This window comes from Aythya marila (assembly GCF_965140915.1).
Source record: "Aythya marila genome assembly, chromosome: 11".
Taxonomy (NCBI): Eukaryota; Metazoa; Chordata; class Aves; order Anseriformes; family Anatidae; genus Aythya; species Aythya marila.
The window spans coordinates 11,142,080-11,164,002 of NC_139052.1; the positions used below are offsets into that span (position 1 = coordinate 11,142,080).

The 21,923-nt window shown below is 46.4% G+C and overlaps 2 protein-coding genes across 3 annotated transcripts; one reads left to right on the forward strand and one right to left on the reverse strand.

The window, feature by feature from the left end:
• The first annotated feature begins 2,726 nt into the window (after nt 1-2,726).
• On the forward strand, nt 2,727-12,502 carry LOC309882381 (mitotic-spindle organizing protein 2B-like). 2 transcript variants are annotated; one of them, XM_082769439.1, is made up of 3 exons: nt 2,727-2,892; nt 3,004-3,149; nt 12,261-12,502. In XM_082769439.1, the coding sequence occupies exons 1-3, from the start codon at nt 2,750-2,752 to the stop codon at nt 12,416-12,418; spliced, it is 447 nt and encodes a 148-aa protein (XP_082625565.1). In that variant the 5' UTR covers nt 2,727-2,749; the 3' UTR covers nt 12,419-12,502. The 2 variants fall into 2 exon arrangements, with proteins under 2 accessions (XP_082625565.1, XP_082625564.1); XM_082769438.1 differs by lacking the exon at nt 12,261-12,502 and adding an exon at nt 3,223-12,247.
• A 6,627-nt stretch (nt 12,503-19,129) lies between these two features.
• On the reverse strand, nt 19,130-20,177 carry LOC309882254 (olfactory receptor 10A7-like; the record flags this gene model as incomplete). Its single annotated transcript, XM_082769157.1, has 1 exon — nt 19,130-20,177. The coding sequence occupies one exon, from the start codon at nt 20,175-20,177 to the stop codon at nt 19,215-19,217; it is 963 nt and encodes a 320-aa protein (XP_082625283.1). The 3' UTR covers nt 19,130-19,214.
• Between the last annotated feature and the right edge of the window lie 1,746 nt (nt 20,178-21,923).

Consider the following 21,923-nt stretch of genomic DNA (forward strand, 5'->3'; position numbering starts at 1 on the left):
TGACCTTGCTGCTTTCCTCCTTGCTCTCACGCAGCACCTCCTGGTTGAGCCTCATCTCATGCATTTGAAGTGTGTCCTCATCTGGTGGTTGTGCCTCAGGCACTCTCTCCATCACATCTTGTTCAGCCTGATGACCTACAAGTCTTTCATTTCCAGGATAAATTTATGCATACTGAATTTTTCTCTGTTAAATGGCAGTGCACGGCAAGTCCTGATTGGTGTCTGTGTAGGACCGATGGCTTTGCACATGCGTGTCCTCTCTCACTGTTCATGTTCGGGGTGGGCTTGCTGTGCGGGTACAGTGCTCTGTGATTTACTGCCCATGTGCAGCATTATGGCTTCTCTGCGCATGCACAGCATGTCCTGATTTACTGCGCGCATTAAGGGCTACCTCTCTGCACATTCACAGCACGTCTGGTTTTAGTGCCTGTGCTCAGTGTGCTCTCTCTGGCCATGCTTATAGTATGTGCTGATTTACAGGGCAGGGTCTTGCACCTCTTTGCCTCATGTAGAGTACCTTGACTTGCTGCTCACACGTGCCGCTGCCTCTCTCCAAGGCTGCCTGATTTGCCACTTGTGCACAGGGCAGTCTCAGATTTACAGCCCGTGCGATGGGAAGCTACTCCATGTGGTGTAGTATGGCCTCCATGTATTCATGACATCCAAACTTATCACGTGTGTTAGTGACGGGTCCTGGTTTCCCATGCATGTGCTGTGCAGTCCCTGTGCAGGCACAGTGCAGCGCTACTTGCTCTGTGTGTGCAAGCACTATCACTGTGACCTGACATCTGAGCACCCCAGCTAGCAATTTATGGTAAAGTCTGGGCTCTGTGCTGCACGCAATTCCTTTTTCCTTCCACACACATGGTCTGTCTGAGACATCTCTGCCCATGACCATCTGCCCTGCCCCTCTCCTAATCATGTCTTACAAGGGCTGAGGTGCAACCTTGCACCACCACCCTTGGCTGCCCTGGCTGATGGCCTGCTCTGGAAATCATGGGCTGCAAAGGTGTTAAAAGTCCTGCCAGAGGTAGTGGAGGGTGTCTGGTGGGCAGATGTCTGGCGGGTGTCATTTGACCAGAGCTTCAGGTGCCACTCAGATTGCAGCTCCAGGAACTGAAGGCTTTCCAAGAGGATGTTTGTGGGCTGTCAATGACTTCCTCTACAGACCTGTTGGCTTGGTAGAGCAAAAGGGGAAAACTGTCCTGCCAGAGATACCAGAAGTGCTTCAGAGAGCAGAGGGGACCATGCAACATCCAGCAACCCAGAGGAGACTGCTGTCACTCGAAAAAAATTGCAGAACATTCCTATCCAGGCTTACACTAAGGAAAGTGAGGAAGTTGTGACCCACAGCTACAACCTGTGACAGCCCATGAAGGAAACATGGGAGAGGCAGGATCTCCTGTCACTCGCCCTGGGAAGGTTTTCGTCCCTGGATGCGGTACTGGCAGCCAGAGGGCAACTGTTGGGGATGTTGAGGAGGGGTAGAAGCTGAGACTCCTCCAATTTGTTGTAGGAAAGGTGTTTTCTGTTTTTGTTTGTTTGTTTGTTTTCCCCAGAGGGTGCAGGATGCTAAAAAGCATCTTGCCCTGTTCTGCTGTGACTTGTAGCTGAGCTCTCAGATGCCGCATTGGAAGTAGTCCAGGTGGGATGAGGAAGGGCTGGGGAGTGCATCACCCGCACAGTGAGGGCTCTTGCCCTTGCATTTGACTTCAAACCTTTCCCACAGTGCTTCCTGCACATCATTTAGCTGAGCAGGCAAGCGAGTAAGCACAAGGACGTCACCCAGCCTTCTCCCCAGCACCGACCCCAAACTGCTCCATTCAGCCAAAGGCCCTTCCCAAAGCCCATGGTTCAGGGCTGCCTCATGCTTTGCAGCTGTGGCACTGCTGGTAATTCACACTGGCAGCTGCTGCTCCTGCTATCAGTGCTGTGATAATTGTCCCCGCGGGCTGGTCCCGCTCGGGGCCATTAGCAGCAAGATCCTTCTTTTATCATCATACGTCTTGTTCTTGTCTTGGCAGCTACAGTAAATATCTGCCTGTTCCTGAGGCTGAACGCCTGTGAGGACACACGGTCAGGTCACCCTGCGGTGGGTGCTGATTTTTACATGGTTGCAGCTTTCTTGGGGTGCGAAGCAGCAGCGTACACCTGTGGGTTACTGCAGGAATGGGCTGGAGTCTCCTGCAGTGGTTCCTGGCGGTGACATCCCTGCATCGTGCCCTTGCTCCAGCTCTGCCAGCTGCTCATCTGCTCAGAGCTGGGGGGATCCCCCCCCCGATGGCAGAGGCGATGCTGATTTCCATTTAGATAGAAGAATTTCAATCTCAGCTTGACGTCTGCCTCGCGACTCAAGGCCCAAATTTCCAATTTGCTTCCTCACACGCCGCCAGATGCTCCCTGCTGGGAACTGAAGCATGGCAGAGGCACCGGGAGCCCCGCAAAGGTGGACGGCCAGGTGCGTGAATGCGCCCAGCGATGGATACTCAGCCCCTTGGGGCAGCTATTGTCCGGGGTGAGGGGAAGCAAAACCAGCAGGTGCCTCAAGAAAAAAAAAAAAAAAAAAGGAAGAAATTGGGGCACGGAAGGGCTGCCTCACAGGGGGGTCACACTTTTGGTCGCCTCGTCTACCCCAGCCCTGCGGCTGCGCGGGCGGGAGGCCGCGGGCTGAGGCGCTGCTGCCCCCTGGCGGCCGCGGGCGGGCGGTGCCGCAGGGCGGGCCGGGGCCAGGCGGCTGCACGGGGCCGCCATGTCGGGAGCGGCGCTGGGCAAAGCGGCGGCGGCGGCAGCGGCGGCGGCGAGGCCGCGGAGGAAGGTGCTGAGCGCGGAGGAGGCGGAGCTGTTCGAGCTGGCGCAGGCGGCGGGCAGCGGGCTGGACCCGGAGGTGTTCAAGTGAGCGGCGGGGCGGGCGGCGCGGGGCACGGCGGAGCATCCCCACCCGGTGCGGTGCTCCCCCGGGTGCGGTGCTCCCCCCGGTGCTCCGCGCTGACGGCCGCCCCGCAGGGTGCTGCTGGACCTGCTGCGCATGAACGTGGCGCCGCTCGCCGTCTTCCAGGTGCTCAAGTCCATGTGCGCCGGGCAGCGGCTGCCGGCGGCCAGCGAGAGCGGAGCCCCCGCCGCGCCGGCGCCGCTCCCCGCCGACAGCCGAGGTAAAGCAGCGGGGGAACGGGGAGCGGGCAGGGGGGCGGCGGGCCCTGACCTCTCTGCGTCTCTCCCGCACAGAGCCCCCGCAGGACCCGCTCGCCTTCGCCTCCGCCCTGCGGCTGCCGCGGCCCTCCGGTGTCCGCCCGCCCGCTGCCTCCTCCTCCTCCTCCTCCTCCTGCTGCCGCCCGCTGCCCCGCTGCCTCTCCGCGCCGCCCGCCGGCCGCGCCGCGGGCTCGGCGCCGGGGGCTCGGCCCCTCGGGCCTTCGGCAGCCCCGGGGCGCGGGGTGAGGGCCGGGCGGCAGGGCCCGAGGCTGCTGCTGGCGGCGCGGCCGGGCGGCGGGGCCGGGCCCCGGGGGCCGCCTCCAACGCGGGAGGCTCGCGGCGCCCGCTCCGTGTGAGGCGGCGGGGCCCGAGCTGCCGCAGCGCCGGGGTTTGCCCCCTGTCCGTGCTCTCTCCGGGGAGCGACCCGGAGTGGGTGTCAGGAGAAGGGGCCTGGTGTGCTAGGAAGCGCTGGGAGCAGGAGCTGTGCTGCTTCGTCTGCTCCATCCATATGTAGTAGCACCGCAGCTCGTGCTGGTTCCCGTGCCCCAAATTCATGTTTTTATTTTAGTGGGGGTGTGACATGGAATTGGGAGGCTGCGTGGAGCTGTCACCTGTAGCAGCGACTGCTTTGGAATATAATCATTCTTACTGCTCTGACCTCAGAGGTCAGCAATAAATGTAGCCCCGAAGCTGTGCCATGTGCTTTCCAAGCCAGTTCTAATAAAACTTGATTCCCTCTACTTTCCTGAAGTGGCTTTTGGCTGGTAGCGTGACACATCTGTGGGTTACTTCCGAAAGGTTACTTTGAAAGGGCTAACTAAAATAAGTCTGCTGTCACTAAGCTTAAATTTGCCGTGCAGGAGAACTCTCGCTTCTTTTGAGCTTAGGAATGTAGTAAAAGGGGGCAGTGGCCAAAACAGAGTGGTTTCATGGATGTTTGGCATGGTTGACAAGAACAAAACTGTATGCTGAAAGATAGGTTTGCTTCACACCTCAGGATTGCAGTGCCTCTAACAGGGGTTTGATGGTTGCTGAGTGGGAGTGTGGAAATAGATGAGGTCAAGCTGAATTTTATTGTGTTCTGTTCTCCTTTCCTCTCAGTGTTTCAGGGTGAAAACTCCACTGTAGCTGATGAGGACATGTTGACCCGTGAAGAATTCTGTAGTAAAACTGAAAAAGAAAACTTTTGCCAGCAGCCACTGTTTTGGGAACACAGAGCGATGGAAAAAAGAAAATCTTGTCTGTCAGTGTAGGTGATGAGTAAGGCTTGAGGGCAAGTAAGGTTCTTCTCCTGTCATGATACCATACCGCAACTTGGTCTAGCCTCACTGCTGAGACTGCCTGGGTGATAGGGAGTGCTTATTCTGTACGGCAGCTGGCTGTGCTTGCAGGCCTGTGTATCTGATGGCATGTCCTACAGAGGGCGGATCCGAAAGGCAAGATTCACTTGAGTATCTTCAAGCAGTCAGTTTCAGGGTAAGATTGGTTATGCACCTTCACAGTAGCAGAGCCTGCTACTTCTAATGTGTATTTCCACATGGTAAATGGCTGCAGTTCGCCTCATTGAGCAGCTGGGGGTAGCATGGAGGCTGAGGAAGTTTACTAAAGCCTTAACCGGAATTTGGGTGTGCAGGTAATGTCCTGGACTCCCAGGACCTGATGGTTCCTCTTTCTTGCTGAAAGAGGTGTTCTTGATTAAAAGTTTCCCGGTGAGGGGTTGTGAGTGGCAAAGAGAACAGACTCGCGTATGAGATTTTTAGAGATGCACAGAGGAAAAAGGAGACACCTGGCTATTTTTCTTGAGCAAAGTGAGAGGGGCATGGGGCTTGAATATTTAAGAAAGCGGCAGCTTGCCACATTGAGAGGAAATGTCTCAAAATAAGAGAGTAGCAATTCTGAACAAACGATGCTTTAAATCCTGCTCTCTTGTTCTCGTTTGGTGCTTCAGGTGTGGTGGGCCCTGCAAACTATGAAGGAACTTTGGGTGATGTGTTTGTTCCTGTTTGTCTGTTAATCTGGAGTAGCTTTTCTTCTCTCATAATGCTGTTTACATAGTACTTTCCATAAAAACATGAGCAAAACAACCAGTTTCTTCTAATACTGGGCCACTGCCACAAGCTACTTCTAGCTAGTTGTAGGCCAGCTCCAGTTTGAAATGGTTAGGTGGTGACTCTTCTCTTAACAAGCATTAAATTCCTCAAGAGGAAGTCAGAAACCCTATGGTATAATTGATCTGCCCTCAGCAGTTGCCTCCTACCACTAGAGGTAGTGCAAACATGTTAAAGAGCCTGAGTTTCTAGGACTTAACATCAGTCTTGGGGTCTTAAATCAGTTTTCCCTTCATCAATCCAGGATGTTCATTCTGCATCTTTAAGCAGAGCGTCTCCTGGTCCAAGACATGCCCAAGCCTGACTGCATTCTTGCCTCAGGCCCCCGGTGCTGCCAGTCCTTGGGCTTTTGTATATCTTATTGCTGCTTTATTTCACATTTCTGCTTTATTTCACGAGTCTAACACAGGTCTTCAGGGCTACATAATACACCGATCACTGGATCAGAGTGGCTTACTGAGACAGGAAGATCACTCCCATTAAGCCACAATTTTAATGTTCGCCCAGGTACCTGCAGAGTGTATCAGTCCAATGCTGGCCTTGGATTTTCACTGAGCTGGTGCTTAGTACTGGTGGTAGAGATGAGCTTTGGCCTCCTCTCACAACACATTCATCCCTGGCCCGATGCTGATGGGTAGTGCTGTGCTTCTTTGCCAGAAGGTTTGGTCTTCCCAGTTGTCAGGTGTGGTTTTTATTTATTATTATTTTTTAAATTTTCTGGAAGGTTTTGCTGCATTAGGGCTCATAGCGGTCGCTAACTTTGAAGATTTCTCTTTTTAGTTTGTCAGCTCAAGTGACTTTGTCATCACCCAGCACCTCCTGATGTTGAACAGTGGCTAATGTCCTTGTGAATAAATTCACCGCTGAAAGCTAAATCTCTGGACATTCTTTGGGCAGAACTTTACATCTGATAGTGTTTTATCACAATCTTAGTCCTGCATCCTCACTTCTGTGAGTATAAGAAGTGCCAGTGAGATCTCATTAACATTGAGAAGAGCATGTGTTTTTTTTCCTAGACCTCCTTGTGAGGGTTTACTTCTGTCCCCTCTCACATGGGAGATGTTTGTGCTTGCTGTGACTCAGTCAAGGAGGGGCTTTGTTAGTGGAATGCCTAGCCTGACTGAAGATGGTCCTCAAGTGCAAGCTAACAGTCTTGTGCCACCGTAACTGCAGTTTTGTACAACTCTGCCTATCTTAGGTCTGATACCACAGTGCAGTGTAGACACCTGGAGCAATGTGCATGGAGTGCTGGAGGAAGATGTGTGGGGTTCTTGGTCGAAGGTCATTAAAACAGATTTCCAGAGAGAGGTCTCAGTTTGTGGGAGCTGGTAATGCAGTAAAGCAGAACAGGACCATAAGTGCCAGCCTTGTTTGTGTTTCCCTTGACCACACCAAGCTGTATTAGGGTTCGAACTATCTGCATGTCAAGGCAGCAGCTCTTAGGGGAAAGTGTGTTGCTGACATACAAATCCCATTAAAATCAATGTGTCTTCAGGCTAATTTTCTCTCCTTAAATTGGAGAAGCAAATAGTTAGCTCAAACTGAAGAGGAGGAGGAATCAGGCTTACTCATTCATTGAACTCTCTGATTCTGAACACAGTCCATCATCAGTTCAGGAGTTGGGGTAAGTGTTAACAGGGTGACTGGGGGTATCCTCTGGGCTGCATCCATTCTGCAGGGGTTTTTGGTTTGCCTTGCCTTCTTTCCCTTTAGGAGCTGCCATGGGGAAGGGGAACCAAAGCTGTATCTGCTGTTGGCCCTGCCATCTCTTGTTGGAAGATGCTGCTTATTTTTGAGAAGAGGATGGCGTGGCTTCTGCGCAGGACAAGGCGTTTGGAGATGGGAGATGCCCCCTCTGCATAGCTGGGACTTGCCTGCTGACGCAGCCAGAGCTCCTTGCGCTGATGCAGAGAGCAGCAATTGTTGTACACAAGCTTGCCAAGCTGCTTTGCACAGCGTCGTTCAGCTCTGCATATCTGCTCTTTCTCCTGTGCTTCCTTCTTTGTCAGAAGACAGACAAGTGGCTGAAGTAATCCAGGTCTCACTAAACATTAGCTGAGTCTGCTTTCTTCAAGTTTCATCAGTAACAGTGAGATATCGGCGTAAGCTTCTCAGCTCATCGTGATGCAGGGAGGTTTTTTAAATCAGTTAAAAAAAGGCTGTTACCCTGATAAGCATTGCTGGGGGTAGGGGTAAGAAAGCACATCACTTTCCTCTCCTCACCCCTGTAGTTATTTCAGCTTCTTATACAGCGAAAGCTCTTAAGCAGCAGGGAATCATAGAAATGACTTTATATTGTGTTTTCCGTAGAATATAGCAGTGGCGCTCTGCACAGAGTTGTTTGTTGGTAACAACTCATAACTGCCTCAGAATTACTGTCTGACTATTCGACCAGCCATCTGGCATGCTTAGCTAGAGACAGCTTCATGCAAGCTGCATTCCAAAGTGGTTGTCGCGATAATTGATTTGGGAGAGGAAGAGCTTATTTTAAAAGGAAGGGGTGTTCTTTGGGCAATTTCTTCCCATAAATGCAAGGGAGAGTTGTGCACGCCCATTAGGACAGTGGTGTTGGGTTTAGTTTAGACTAGGCATTTGTATAATTTGCTGTTGTGCACTTAAATATGGCTTCATGTATTGGTTCCATGCTTGCTTTTCCTGTCAGCCCACCTCACCCTCAAGCCACTGGTGATTTGTGTGCAGTTTTCTACCCCTCTATTACCATACATTTGCCAATGCCCTGCTCTTTTTTTTTTTTTTTTTTCCTAGACAAGTCAATGTTCTTTGACAGTCCTCCTCTTTTCACTTCCAATATCTTTTCCACATTTTCTCACTCTCCAGCCCAAATGCCTTGTGTGAAGTTCCTTTCCAGGGCTTTGCCCCAATTAATTTTTTGTACCAAATGATTTGTTAACATAAGCTTGCTTTTCATTGTGCTCTCGCCTGGTTTATGGATTTTTGCATGGCACTAGTGCAATCTCCTAGTCTGCGCAGGAGATAGAGTGCTTTCCTGATTAACAAGTGATTAAGAAACTTCTCAGCTTTTTGCTTTCTTGGCTGGTTAAAAAATGTAGTTCCTATTCTCTACAAGGGAGCTACCAAATCTTCGCATGACCAAAATGCAGATGATAGTGAAGTGGTTATCCTTAGTTGCAGAAACAGAACACACAGCTTTTATTTTCTTTTCCTTGTCCTGCAAGTAACTTACAGAAAGTCTAGGCTGTTGGCTGCAACACTCTAAACCTGATGTAGACCTAGTCTTGAAACGATAGGTGGCTTTGTTACGTAGAGCAAAATATTTTTGTGGAAATAACGTGCTCTCAAAACTGAAGTGTAGACTTTATATTTCTCATTCTATTGAATCTTGTGGGTGGGAAAAATCTGTTCTGGATGCTGCAACTCAGCATCCAGTACTGAGTAATGAAGTTGAATACCTAACCTGATTCAAGTGAACAGGCATGTTAGAGAAGAGAGGCTGTAAGTTCTGTGCAGGTGATATGGGGGCCTGTGTAGGTTGCAGATTATTTTCTGTTCTCTTCTTTCTACACATTCTCGTTTGTAAGGTAAGTGTGGAACCGTGTGCTTTCACATGTAGGTGTGAAAGAGAGAAAGCATGTGTTCAAATAATGATCCACTGCTCCATTTGCCTTAATGCATACCGAAGGTCTTAGAAAATGACTTTTCTGCATTTGAAAACTTATTTTTCCTCTTCCTCTGTTTCAGAACTAGTTGGATGGATTTGTTGAAGCACCTTTTGCCAGTTGTACCTGGCCTCCTGACTGTGTTTCCTCAGGGAGGCTGCTTTAGCTGGGGTGATGTTTTAGCCAGCGTGTCTCGTTGTGTACGAGCTGTTACAAATACCTCGACAGCTTTGGAGGCCTAGAGAACCTGCCAGTTTGTGTGGTGAAGGACTGAGAATGAGAGCCATAAGTGCTTTGAAGAGTGAGGTCTAGCTGCGGCTGAGATTTTATTTCAAATTTCATCACTTCCTAATCGTGAAAAAAGTCCCATCACTGTGCCAGCCACCAGTGGGTGGGCAAAAGTTTAGTCCTTCTGGTAACCACGTCATGATTGCAAGATTCCAATCTTACAAGCTGTTCTTTTCATCCAGACTTGAGTCTTTGTTCATCCTGGAAGGCCAGCTGGCTTACTGTGCCTAATGTAAGCCCTACTGAGAGACAGAAACAGGATTGTGGAGAATTTAAATCTACTCTAGCCCATAGTCGTTGCCCATACGCTGTAAAGAAGGTGCTAGAGGTTGTTGCAGCCCTGACATGCTAATCCTCCTGGACTGCATTACAAATAAAGGTACTCACAGCAGCAGCTGATGGCTTCTCCTTTTTCATGCCAGAGGGAAGAAATTTTGCAGTTCCTGTTACTGCTCAGAAGTGGGAAAGGACCCCCTGAGGAAGGTAGAAGATTGAGGAGAGAGTAGGCTGCAAGAGAAGACCTTTATATTTCTAATTCTGAAAGCGTATTTGGGGTTCCTTTCCTAAGTTTGTTTGGTCTTTGCTTGCCTTGTGCTATAATCAAAGATAGTATTTCTTCTCTCTGCCTCTTAAAACTGTCTCTTTCTGCCCTGCAGGCTCCTCTCTTGGTATCTGGTAAAGGTTTGGAGTGGTGGTGGTCTCCTAGAGGTAGCTGTAGCATTTTTTACTGCATTTTTGTTAGAGGTGTTTGGTATTAATGTGTTCAGTGAGCAGCCTATGCACAACTTGCACTGGCACTAGCAGTCAGAGGTAGGCAATGCACAAACATCCATTCCTCTCAAACTATGTAAGGTTCTTGAGGAGGTGCAGATGTAACCGCTGCTTCTGGGGTCATCTTTGGGCAGAGAGAAATCCCTCTTTTGACTTGACTCTTGCATCTGTAACTGCTTGGGCTACAGTTGTTCTGGGACAGCCAGACACCTACAAGACCAGGGCATCTTGTGTCAGCGAGGTAAATAGCAGTGGAATCCTTTTGCTAGTCCATACTGCTTGAATTGCAGAGGGTAAACTTCTTGTGCTTTGCACTGGTGGACCCTTATATTCCTGATAGTGGAAGTTCACAAACCATGTCTGTTGCTGCACACTTGATGAGCTGCTCTTGTCCAGTGCGCAGGTCTAGAGATGATGCTTCCAAAAATACAGGTGACTTTTATGGTGTTGGAAGTAACTGGTTTGTTTTAGTGTGATTTCAAGGCTATGAGGATGGAGGGCATGTTTTATCTGAGCATAGCTTTTCTTTACAGAGTGAATCTTTCTCCCCAAGTCATTTCAGCTAGGTCAGAAGATCAAGGACCTGACTCCTGGTAGCACGTAATGGTACAGTTGTCTGTATGTGCACATGGTTAGAGCTATCGTACACAGGCTGGGAACCTGCACTCTCAGTTGATATATGCATGTGAGGAAGAGGAGAACACCCATATAGAGACGTACTGGACTGCTAAAAGCATCATGGTGAACTCTAATGCTTTGTTTGAGATGTTAAGAGACTTTTCTCTTAAATACTGTGAGATCATGTATTGCCTTTGTGCAATTTGTTTGTTTTCATAGACAATACTTGCATTAGTAAAACTGCTGAAGTGCTTACAAGCTTGAGCTTTACAAAGAAAATCTGCAAGGCTGGTTGGCTGGCTTGGGCTGATGACTTGGCAGATCACTAGCGTGGTTTACAATAATAGGTTATTTTTTTTTTTAAGAACACCTGATTTGGCTGGGATAAGTGAATGTATTTCTTTTTCTAACCTAGTTTGTCAAATTTTACAGATGTGAAGGGGCTACATACTCTTACCTAGAAGTTCACAGGTTGTCCTTCCAGTACTGTGAGGCATGAATTTGTAGTATTGATGGGAGTGCTGTTTTCAGACAGTTACTCCAAGGAGAGACAGGTCAGTTTGGTAAGTAAAACAGACACATCTCCAGTGTGTGCCCTGTTGGCAGCACAGATCCAAGGTGATCCAGATGGCCATGGAGACTCTCGTGTGAGGAGTAGCTATTGGCATTCTGCAGTTTGCTCTGTCGTGATTACTAAGATGTCGCTCTCCATTTTAATTGCATGCGTGTAATTATAGGTACTCAGGGAAAAACAGCTCACTGGATTTCTTGTGTTTTGTTTGCTCCTTACTATGTTCGTGTTTAGCAGTGCTTCTTGGTGCTTGCTATCTTTAATAAAAACCGTGACTATCTTGAGCCCTTCTACATAATTTCTTTGTTCTTTATTTTTTCTTTCCTAATGCAAATATTACTTCTCATCTGAAGTAATTCTCTCTGCCAGGAAGCATCAGTCTTCCTCACTTTTCCCTTGCAGTCACTTGTTTGCAGCACATCTTAGTCTGTCAGTCTTTCTCCTGTGGCTGAATCTGGCAGGGTGGACTGTATGCCCCTTGCTTCATTCAACTTGTACCTTTCTACCCATTGTCGTCTCTGCTGTCATATTGCACTGTAGAGATGGTCAGTTGCACCTACAGAAGGGCAGCTCTGTTATCTTCTGAACCCGGTAAGAAAATCTGAGAGTAACTGATTTTGTGTAGGCGTCTGAATTCCTGGATACTCCAGAAAATGACAGGAAACCCAAACTTGCCCGTCAAATCACAAGTGAGGTTTTCTGATCCGACACTGACTGCAGGCTTTAGAAAGAGGTGGGCAGTGGCACATCAGTTCACTTATCCCAGCCTGGAGGTGTTACGTGCTCTTCATGTTTTTGAATTGCTGTTTGCAGTGCCAAATTCCTGTGCCAAATGAAAGCAGGTATTTAAAGAACAAAGTGGCTGGTTACTTTGTATGTTAAAACTAATAATGCTCCTACTGCAACTTATTTTGTTCTTGTGGCCCTGATTTCACAAACTTGCTTTCTGTGTTGGATGCTGGATACACTTGCGACATCTAATACAATTTTGCCTTTAGCATGATTTCTTAAACACTTGCAGCTTAAATGCTGTATGGGTGACACAGGACTGACTCTAATGTATGTATTTCATTCATTCAGGGAGAAATAAAACCAGTTCTGCTGTCAGTGGGACCCAGGTGATAGCAGAAAGGAGCAGCAGGGAAGGATCTGCCCAGAGGATGCCTCGGCAACCAAGTGCAAGCCGGCTGCAGAAATCAGGAGCACCTGGAAAGAGCAGTGGAGGCAACAGTAACTAGGACCTTGGCACTGATGTATTTTGATGCTTGAAGATGTATAAAAATTGTGTTGTGTGTATTAATCATTACAAACACGATTTGTAACACATGGAACGTGGTGGTGTTTCTTATTTCCAAAAATTCTGCTGGCAACTGCTGTGGTTTGACCCAGCAGGCAGCACAGCACTACACAGCCATTTGCTCACCCTTCTCCCACCTGCATTGGGATGGGGGGAGAGAATAAGGGGCGGGGGGGTAGTAAAAATCTTGTGGTTGAAATAAAGACAGTTTAATAGGACAGAAAATAAATAAATAATATGTACAAAACAAGTGCTGCATGATATGGTTGTTCACCACGCACTTACCAATCAGTACCCATCAGTACCAATCAGTACCCATGTTTGGCTGATTTAAGAGATGAGAATTAAGTACTGAGCTAGGTCATATGTTGTCAAAGGAAGAGCCTTACAATGATTGTAGCTTGCACTGGAAACCTCACTGTCCGATGGGGGTATGTATGTTCTTGTTCTTTAACTGATTCACTCCAATTCACTCCATGTGCATGCTCAGGTGAGTTTTAGCATCTTAATCTAAAAAGCACTTTGACCCCTCATGTAGTGTAATCACGTAACATTTAGTTTCTCTAATAACAGTAAAGTGATTTTTTTAAGTTACAGAACCCTTTGCCTAATGAGCCAGGTTAAATGAGGGCATTGTGCTAGACAAAGGGAGAGAATAGCTTCATCACTTTACAGTAAGATACATGCAAGTAGCTAAAACAGGTAAGTGGATTTGTTAGTGTTAAGTGTTGTCATTCATCATTCCAGGGCCTATCCAGGCAGTTGGTGTACTTGCTATGGCCTAAGTAGCTCGGTAGCTGTTAGTGAAATCCATTTGCCTAATTAGGAGAAAGTGCCTCCATTCTTGGTGGGGGATGGATAACATTTCCAAGAGCCATGGAGATCTCATGAATGTTTTGGAGTATCTGTCAGTCCAGCACAGTTAAGGGGTTTTGCTAGTGTTGGTATGTGTGAAAAACCCTGTTGGAGAAGTAGCTGTGGAAGTCATGAGTCTGCAACCCATCTGTGGAGATCAGAACTTTTCAAGGGTAGGAGTTAGAAATGGGAGTGAATTAGTTAATATCTTGCAGTAATACGTTTTGAAGGACACCCAAGTGAGAGTTTATGAGCTTTTTCATCACTGGCAAGGTCTGGGTATTTCCTGCTGTGATCTTGCAAGAAAGTTCACCTATTCCCACCCTCACACCCCCAAGAAAAAACATCTGAAACAACCACGCTGCCTAGTAGAGGCAAATGCATTAGTTATCCTAGTTGAATTTGCTGGTAAAAGAGAGCAGATGAAGGGCTGCTTTTTCCCTGGAATATGAGTGAGCAGGCTTGAGATGTGACTCAAACTCTGTGAAGTACGTTGACCACCTTTGAGAATAAACAGTACCTAACAACAGCGGTTTTGCCTACATGGTCACTGCTTCCTCTCTCTTTAGTTCCATGTCTGCATTTTTTCTATTTATCCTGCTGCAGCTCAGGGTACCTCCTGTGTTGTTCCTACCCACCTGCTTCCAGGCTTCTACAACATCCTCCTACTGCATTCTCCTCAGTCTTGTGGATCATCACTTTTCCTTTCCTGATGTCCATTTTTCCCAAGTAGACTCTCCTGTTCTCCTTTCCATGCTATCAAGCTGAATAAAGAGTGCAGTGCATTTCTTTATATCCTGTTTCTTCAAATCTTTTGCAAAGGTGAGGCACAGTGACTCCTTGCTGTGGGGGACAGCTTGACCTGTTGTCTGGGGGAGTGTGCTGCTTGCTGGAGACCCAGACCTGGGGTGTTTTGGAGGAACTACTAAAGTTCACCCAACCCTATTGACTTAGGAAGGGAAATTTGTCCAGAGGCCAGTTATATATAATAAGAAGCACTGCAGTTGCCTAGGTCTTACCTCCAGTGCAGCAGGCTGTGACGATGACATGGTGATGGTGATCATATATTTTTCAGTCACCATTGCTTTTTTCCATTTTGACAGTATTCAGTACTTAATCAGGTGTATGTGTTACGCACTGATTAGTCACTGAGTTTCTGTGCAAAGTGTTTCTTGGCATTTTTCCACTGCCTGTATGAGCGCTGTTGGCTTTAGTATGCAGTGAATGTTGTCTTTTTCAAATATGAGTGAAAACCTTCAGACGAAGGATAGTGAGAGACCTGAGTGAAAATGAGGGACAGAGTTCTCCCAGGGAATGTAAGGACATCCTCAAAGGCTGAAAAGAACAGGGAAGAATTCATATGGAGAAAAAAAAAAAAAAAAAAAACAAACAAAAAAAAAAACAAACAGGACTTATCAATCCCTATATAAAGGACTGGGGAAAAGGTTTTTATCACGGAGCAGAGTGGCGCAGCGGAAGCGTGCTGGGCCCATAACCCAGAGGTCGATGGATCGAAACCATCCTCTGCTAATGCCTTTTTTTCCCTTTGTTTCCTTATTAGATTTTTTCTTTCATTATTATACGATTTTTTTTTCTGTTGAGTGGTGGATTTGTGTGTGTGTGTTTTTCTTTTATTTATTTATTTATGTATTTATGTATTTAGAACTGTCACCCTGAGCTGCTTTCCCCATGCGCCCTGGGTTGCACGGTGCTGGCCCTTCCAGTGCGTTCTCTATCAGCTGCCGGCCGAGGGCAGACGAGACCGGGAGAGGAAGAAGGAACAGAAAAGAAAGAAATAAAATTAACCTGTGGCCCGTACGGGGATCGAACCCGCGACCTTGGCGTTATTAGCACCACGCTCTAACCAACTGAGCTAACCGGCCCTGTTGGGATGGGTTCTTTTAGGCGCCGCTTTCAGGCCTTTTCCAGGCGCTGCCCCTATACGGGATGCTCCTGGCTGGGCTGCAGCCACTTCTGTCGTCCGGGCAATTAAAAGAAGGAAACAAAATGTATAGCAGAGGATGGTTTCGATCCATCGACCTCTGGGTTATGGGCGCAGCACGCTTCCGCTGCGCCACTCTGCTCCCATAGCACTGTAAGGTGTAGTTGCACCTCCACCTTCCTGTGGTAGCTGCTGCTCTCACGGCACAGCCCAGGGGGCTCTGCCAGGGGCAGGGATACATTCCACTAGACCGGGTTGCTCAAAGTTGCTCACAAATTTTGGTTTTGCAGAAATAGCAGTTTGAAGAGTTACCTGTTTAGTTACTTTTGGAAAAACAACAACAACAACCTTCCACCCTCCCCCCCCCCCAAAAAAAAAAAAAACACCACACACATACAAAGGGAACAATAAACCTGGATTACTCAGCACATCACACACCTTGTATCCACCTTAAAGCACCTCAGTGTGTTCACAACAGCTCCATGTGTGCAGAAGGAAGACACCTCAACAGTGCTGCAGTTTGGCTCCTCATCCTGAAGGAGAAGCTGGGACTGTTGCCCACATGGCTCCCCTGGTATGAAGCCTGTTTGGCCTTGTGGTGGGATTTTGAAAAAAAAAAAAAAAAAAAAAAAAAGCTCCCTCCTTCCCTGCTCTCACAGGTCACTTCCAATGTGTGCAAGGAAGTGGGGGGGACCTTGTGAGGGGTTAATGTTATACAACATCTGTGGTATGACAGACACAAAAGTTGCCGACCTTATCAAGATGATCTATGCTTCAGGCATCTTGTGAAATTTCACAGCTGAACTTGGTTGCTAGCATCGGGTCAGTGGGGTAACAGACCTTTTTCTGGAGCCAAAGATAGACCCTTCACAAGCCACATCTACGTCCTTTTAATGTAATTTCTCCTCTCTCCAGTCCACCCCCTCCCCATACACCCATGCCAGTTCCATATCTAAAACTCATTTCTCCCCAAATGTCCCTGCTCAAACATGTGGCTGTTCAGCACAAAGAAGTACAGAATCATAGAACTCTTTGGGTGGGAAGGGACCTTTAAAGATCATCTAGTCCATCCCTCTGCCATTGGCAGGGACATGTTTCCCTACATCAGGCTGCCCAAAGCCCCATCCAACCTGGTCTTGAATGCTTCCAGGGATGGGTCATCTACCTGGACAACCTATTGTGCATCACCACGCTCTGAGTGAAGAATTTCTTCCTAACATCTGATCTAAATCTACCCCCTTTTAGCTTAATAATTCTTATCCCTTGTTCTATCACTACATGCCCTTGTAAAAAGTCTCTCCCCATCTTTCTTACAGCCCCCCTTTAAGTATTGAATAGTCTCCCCAGAGCCTTCTCTTCTCCGAGTTGAACAACCCCAACTCTCTCTCAGCCTTTTTTTTTTTTTTTTTTCAGGAGAGGAGCCCCATCCTCCTGATCATTTTTGTGGCCTTTCTCTGGACCTGCTTGAACAGGTTCATGTCTTTCTTGTGCTGGGGACCCCAGGGCTGAGCGCAGTACTCCAGGTGGGGTGTCACAAGAGCAGACCAATAAGGGAGAATCACCTCCTTTGACCCTCTGGCCATGCTTGTTTTTATGCAGCCCAGGATACCATTGGCTTTTTGCTAGTATGCTCTCAATCCATTCATCTTTCAGTCTGTACTGATGTTTGGGATTGCCTAACCCAGGTGTATCACCTTGCACTTTGACTTGTTAAACTTGTTGAGGTTCACAGGGGCCCACTTCTCAAGCCTGTCCAGGTCCCTCTGGATGGCCTCCCTTCCTTCTACCATGTCAACTGCAACACTAATTTTGGTGTTATTTGCAAACATGCTGAGGGGTGCACTTGATCCCATTGTCTATGTCACTAATAATGATATTAAACAGCACAAGACCCAGTACAGATCTCTGAGGAACACCATTCATCACTGACCTCCACTTGGACACAAAGCCATTGACCACAACTCTCTGGAAGTGGCCATCTAGCCAGTTTCTTATCCACCAAATGGTCCACCCTTCAAATCTGTATCTCTCAAATTCAGAGAAAGTAATGTTTTGTAGGACACATCCTGATGCCTGCTTACCTATGCGGACACCTCAATAGATAATGTCTGTTCTCCTAAGCTTGCTTGCTCTCTTTGGGCATTTCCTAATACTCCTTCTGCTCCTTTACCCTCAGACTGTTGAGTCCAGGCAACATGGAAACAAGGATACAGAGAAGAGGTATGAACTCACATTTGCAACCCACATGTCCACTGTCAGCAGTCCTTCAACCCTCTGCAGTGCCTTCCCAATGGCAGGGCCTGATGCCAGAGCTGTTAAAGCCCTTGTGGGAGATGGTGTCTTAAAGGCCCACAGGAAACCACAATTCTTGCCTCAAGTGCAAGTTCTAAGCCATGGTGAGGCCCTGTCCAGTGTATCTTCCACCAAGCACTTTGCCAGGGTGTTCCTCCAATATTTTGACACACAGGCAAGTCTTCTGCAGTCACCCTTGCATCTACAGCCTTGTCCCTCCCATTGCACAGCCTAACAGCACAGGGAAGTCCTCCTTCTCAAGGGGTCCCTTTTAAGACAAGTCTTCCTGGAGGTGCCTCTGCTTTATCACTCCACTGCTGCACCCCAAAATGCTGTTTTCCTTCATAACCATATTCCCACACTGCACGGATGGGGCTGGAGTTGCACCATCATTTGCTCTTTGATATGGTTGTGAGCTGTTCTGGAGTAATTCTCCCTGGCATTGGTTTGCAACTCTGTGACATAGCAATACTCATTTCTGATTGCCTGTGGGGATCACCACGGGGATTTTCAAAAGCCATCTGGACGTGGTCCTGGGCAAGCAGTTACAGGTGACCCTGCTTAAGCAGGTGGGTTGAATCAGATGACCTTAAGAGGTCCCTTCCAACCTCAGCCACTGAGTGATTCTAAGATCTCATGCAGCAGGATCCCTAACCACCTCCCATGCAGTCAGAGAAATACCACAGTTGTGTGTTATCCTCCCCCCAACCCCCCAGAGGGCTATAGGGCCACGGACACTGGATTCAGTTTCTTGATACTCTTCTGGAGTAATAGCTGGAGTCCTTTTGGGTTACACCACAGTGCTTAAATATTCCTTAACTATGCTGCAATATAGGCATGATCTGAAACCTCCTTGGCTGCCTGAAATCCACAGGGTTATCTGCTCCACTAGTCTGGCAGATATATCACAGATTTATGGGAAAGTCACACTGTTTTGCACTAGAAGCAAAACAGGATGATGTAGGACTTTTATAGCACTGCTAGATATTTGTCTTCAAGCAACCAAATCAAGTTTCTTTCAGCTGTTCAACCAAATTACTCCTTAAATGCTGATGACTGTGCTGATTAGATTGTCATTGACTTTGATGGGGGTGTGGGTGTTGACTTACCTATAGATATTTACGGTCAAATATCATAATCTTGATCTAAATCCCAGCCATATATCCAGTCATCTGAATCTCTCTATTTCATTTTTACTCTCTGTTGGAATGAAATTATGTCCATGGGACAAGCAATCTTTTGGCATATTCTTCCTAAAAACATGCAATTTTGTTTTCTGACTTTGATGGTACTATGCTACCCATTAGTTTTATGTATCTTGGAGTCATGTGTTCTTATGACAGTGATTTATTTTATACATACTTTAAACTGAACAGTGTGTAGAAAAAGGGCAATAGACCTAAACATACTGTAATTAATATTCTGAATTTATGGCTTATTTCTGTAGTCTCTGTAATGTTTTGAACAGTTACATTAAACATAGCATTTATTCAGTACATAGAGAATGTACATTTCCTAATTATAAAAAAAAAAAAAAAAAAAAAAAAAAAAAGATAAAATGTCCAAACTCCTTATAGACTTTGAGGAAAACATTAATTCTTTGATTTTATTCTTTCAAGTGCAAACAATTTTTAGAAAATAAGCGCATCTATCTGGGCAGATTCATCTTGCTGAACTGTCTCCTTCCAAACGTCTTCCTCAGAGCATGCTTTACCTCTTTGTTTCGTAAGCTGTAGATGATTGGGTTCAGCATAGGAGTTACTACTGTGTAAGAAAGAGCCACCAGTTTCCTGCTCTTTACCAAGAGTCTGGACTTTGGCTTTAAATGTATCAAGCCAGTTGTGCAGTAGAACAGTGTCACCACCACCAGGTGAGCAATGCAGGTGAAGAAAGCCTTGCGCCTTCCTTCAGAAGATGGCATTTGGAGGATGGCGTGGATTATCTGGATGTAAGACGCTGCTATCAAGACAAATGGGATCAAAACAATTAAAACAGTGGCAATGAACACAAGAAGCTCGAATAAGTATGTGTCTGAACAGACCAGATCTAGAACAGGAGCAATATCGCAAAAGAAATGCTTAATCTCCTTTGAGCCACAAAAGGGGTAGCTAAATAGCCAGCCAGTGAGTCCCACAGAAAGTGGAATACCAGCAATCCAGCATGCTATGACCATATGAAGACACACTCTCCTGTTCATTGTGGTGGTGTAGTGCAAGGGATGGCATATAGCCACATATCGATCATATGCCATGGCACCTAAGAGGAAACACTCAGAAGTGACAAAGAATATGACAAAGTAAAGTTGCAGGGCACAAGCAGAAAAGGAGATGACCTTTCTCTCCAACAGCAAATCCACAAGCATCTTGGGTACTATGTTTAATGTAAAGCAAATTTCAATTAAAGCCAAGTTTTTGAGAAAATAGTACATGGGAGTATGCAAGGCAGGGTCAGTGGTTGCAACTAAAATGATGAGAAAGTTCCCTGTCATTGTGATTAGGAACATCAGGAGGATTCCCTCAAAGAGGAAGACCTGAAGAGTGGCAAGCTGCGAGAACCCCTGCAAGGTGAAGTATGTCTGGTTTTTGAGACCCAGTTCTTCGTCTGCTTCCATGTGAAAGAACAACCCAGCCTGTATCAGCCAATAAAAAAGACATGAAGAAGAAAAATCTTTATAGGGATGAAGATAAAATAGTGAGTGTGTCTGAAACCTGTTCCATAAACTAAGTGGGATGAACAAATATAGATGGGCATATAACATTTTGAGAAGCACTCTAAAAAAAGTAAAATATCATAAAAGTAAGGTAATAAGAAAAACAGTGAGCTTAAGTGCAGAAGAGCTAGGATTTTCATTACTGTTTTCCTACTTTCCTTTTTAATTAAGCTAAAATATTGCCACATCTACATCAATTCAACCAGTATTTTCTCAAACATGATTTCATCAGTAGTTCATGTATTTTATTTTCTGCTTGTGAAATGTGAGTTTATTTCCTACTGAACTACAATCTAATTAAATTCTCTGCTTTACTTTTGGAAAAAAATATTTTCCCTTATTTTCACACATAAATACATACATATGCATAACTACATTTCAAATAAATAAAGGACAATAAAATTGTTGATGGTACAGCCATACTTTTGATAGCTTGAAAAATGGACAGAATGTATACTTTTGGTCTCATCACTGCTAAAATATAAAACAATGACCTGCTAACTTTTTTTTTTTTTTAAACAACAACAACAAAAAAAATCTATCATTGCTCTTTATTCAGCTCTACTATCAATTGTTTATGAATTCAGTATTCTAAGAAACTTTCCTGTTTCAGTTCAGTTCAGCTCCTGTATCAGCAGCAGCTACAGGAACTGCAGAAAGCAATATTAGCTGAGAAAGATCCTACCTGACAGCTTGAACTTAAGGCACTGTCTGACATGCACTTTGATCATCAGCAAATTTTGATCTTCTTAGGTTTCTTCACAGTAAACTGGAGTTATAAATCTGCATTCTTATAAAACAGTCCCTTTCAGGATGTTACCATGTTGACCTGTGTTCCCTCTGATCATTTTAGTGGCCCTATTTTGAACTCTCTTCAAATTATCCATCTCTTTCATGTGCTGAGGGACTCCAAAATGGGACTTCCTTCTCCACAGGTGGCCTCACACATGCAAAGCAGAGGGGAATGGGTGCTTCCCTCAACCAGCTGGCTGGCTCTTGCTAACACAGGTGGATACGTGGTTATTCCTCTCCACTGCAGGGATACCCTGCTGGCTGATGTTCAGCTTTCCATACATCAGGACTCACACATCCCTTTCTGCAGAACTACTTCCCAGACTGTCAGTGCCAATCTGATTCATCACTTGTGCCAGAGCCATGACTTGGCATTTATCTTCATGACATTCCTGTGTATGAACCTTTTCTCCTATTCCAAAACTGCTGGCATCTGGAACTCCCCAGGATGTTCTCCTACATCACATCTTCCCAGTCACTGATGGAGATGTGAAGAAATGTTAGTCTCAGTATCAGTCCATGAAGAATGCCTCTTACAGCCAACTACCACCTAGACTCATATTGTTGAACGTACCTGTGAAAGCTTGATGGTCCAGACAGGTTTCTTTTTTTTTTTTTTTTCCACTCACCTATTATTTTTTTCATCCAGTTTCTATCTTCCCAATTTGGCTACAAGGCTATAGTGTCAAGAATTGTTGAAGTCATTAAATGACATCCACCACTTTCCCCTGTGGTCAGTCATCTCATCACTATCACACCCACTCTGTGCCAGTCATCTCAGTGTGATGGTCAGGCATGACTTATTTTTGGTAAATCTGTGCAGTAACAAATCCCTTCTTTCCCTTCATTTTCTTG

Coding starts and splice junctions, on each gene's coding strand:
- LOC309882381 (XM_082769438.1), top strand. CDS start 2,750: ATGTCGGGAGCGGCGCTGGGCAAAGCGGCGGCGGCGGCAGCGGCGGCG. Junction 2,893..3,003: donor CTGGACCCGGAGGTGTTCAA/GTGAGCGGCGGG, acceptor GCCGCCCCGCAG/GGTGCTGCTGGACCTGCTGC. Junction 3,150..3,222: donor GCTCCCCGCCGACAGCCGAG/GTAAAGCAGCGG, acceptor TCTCCCGCACAG/AGCCCCCGCAGGACCCGCTC.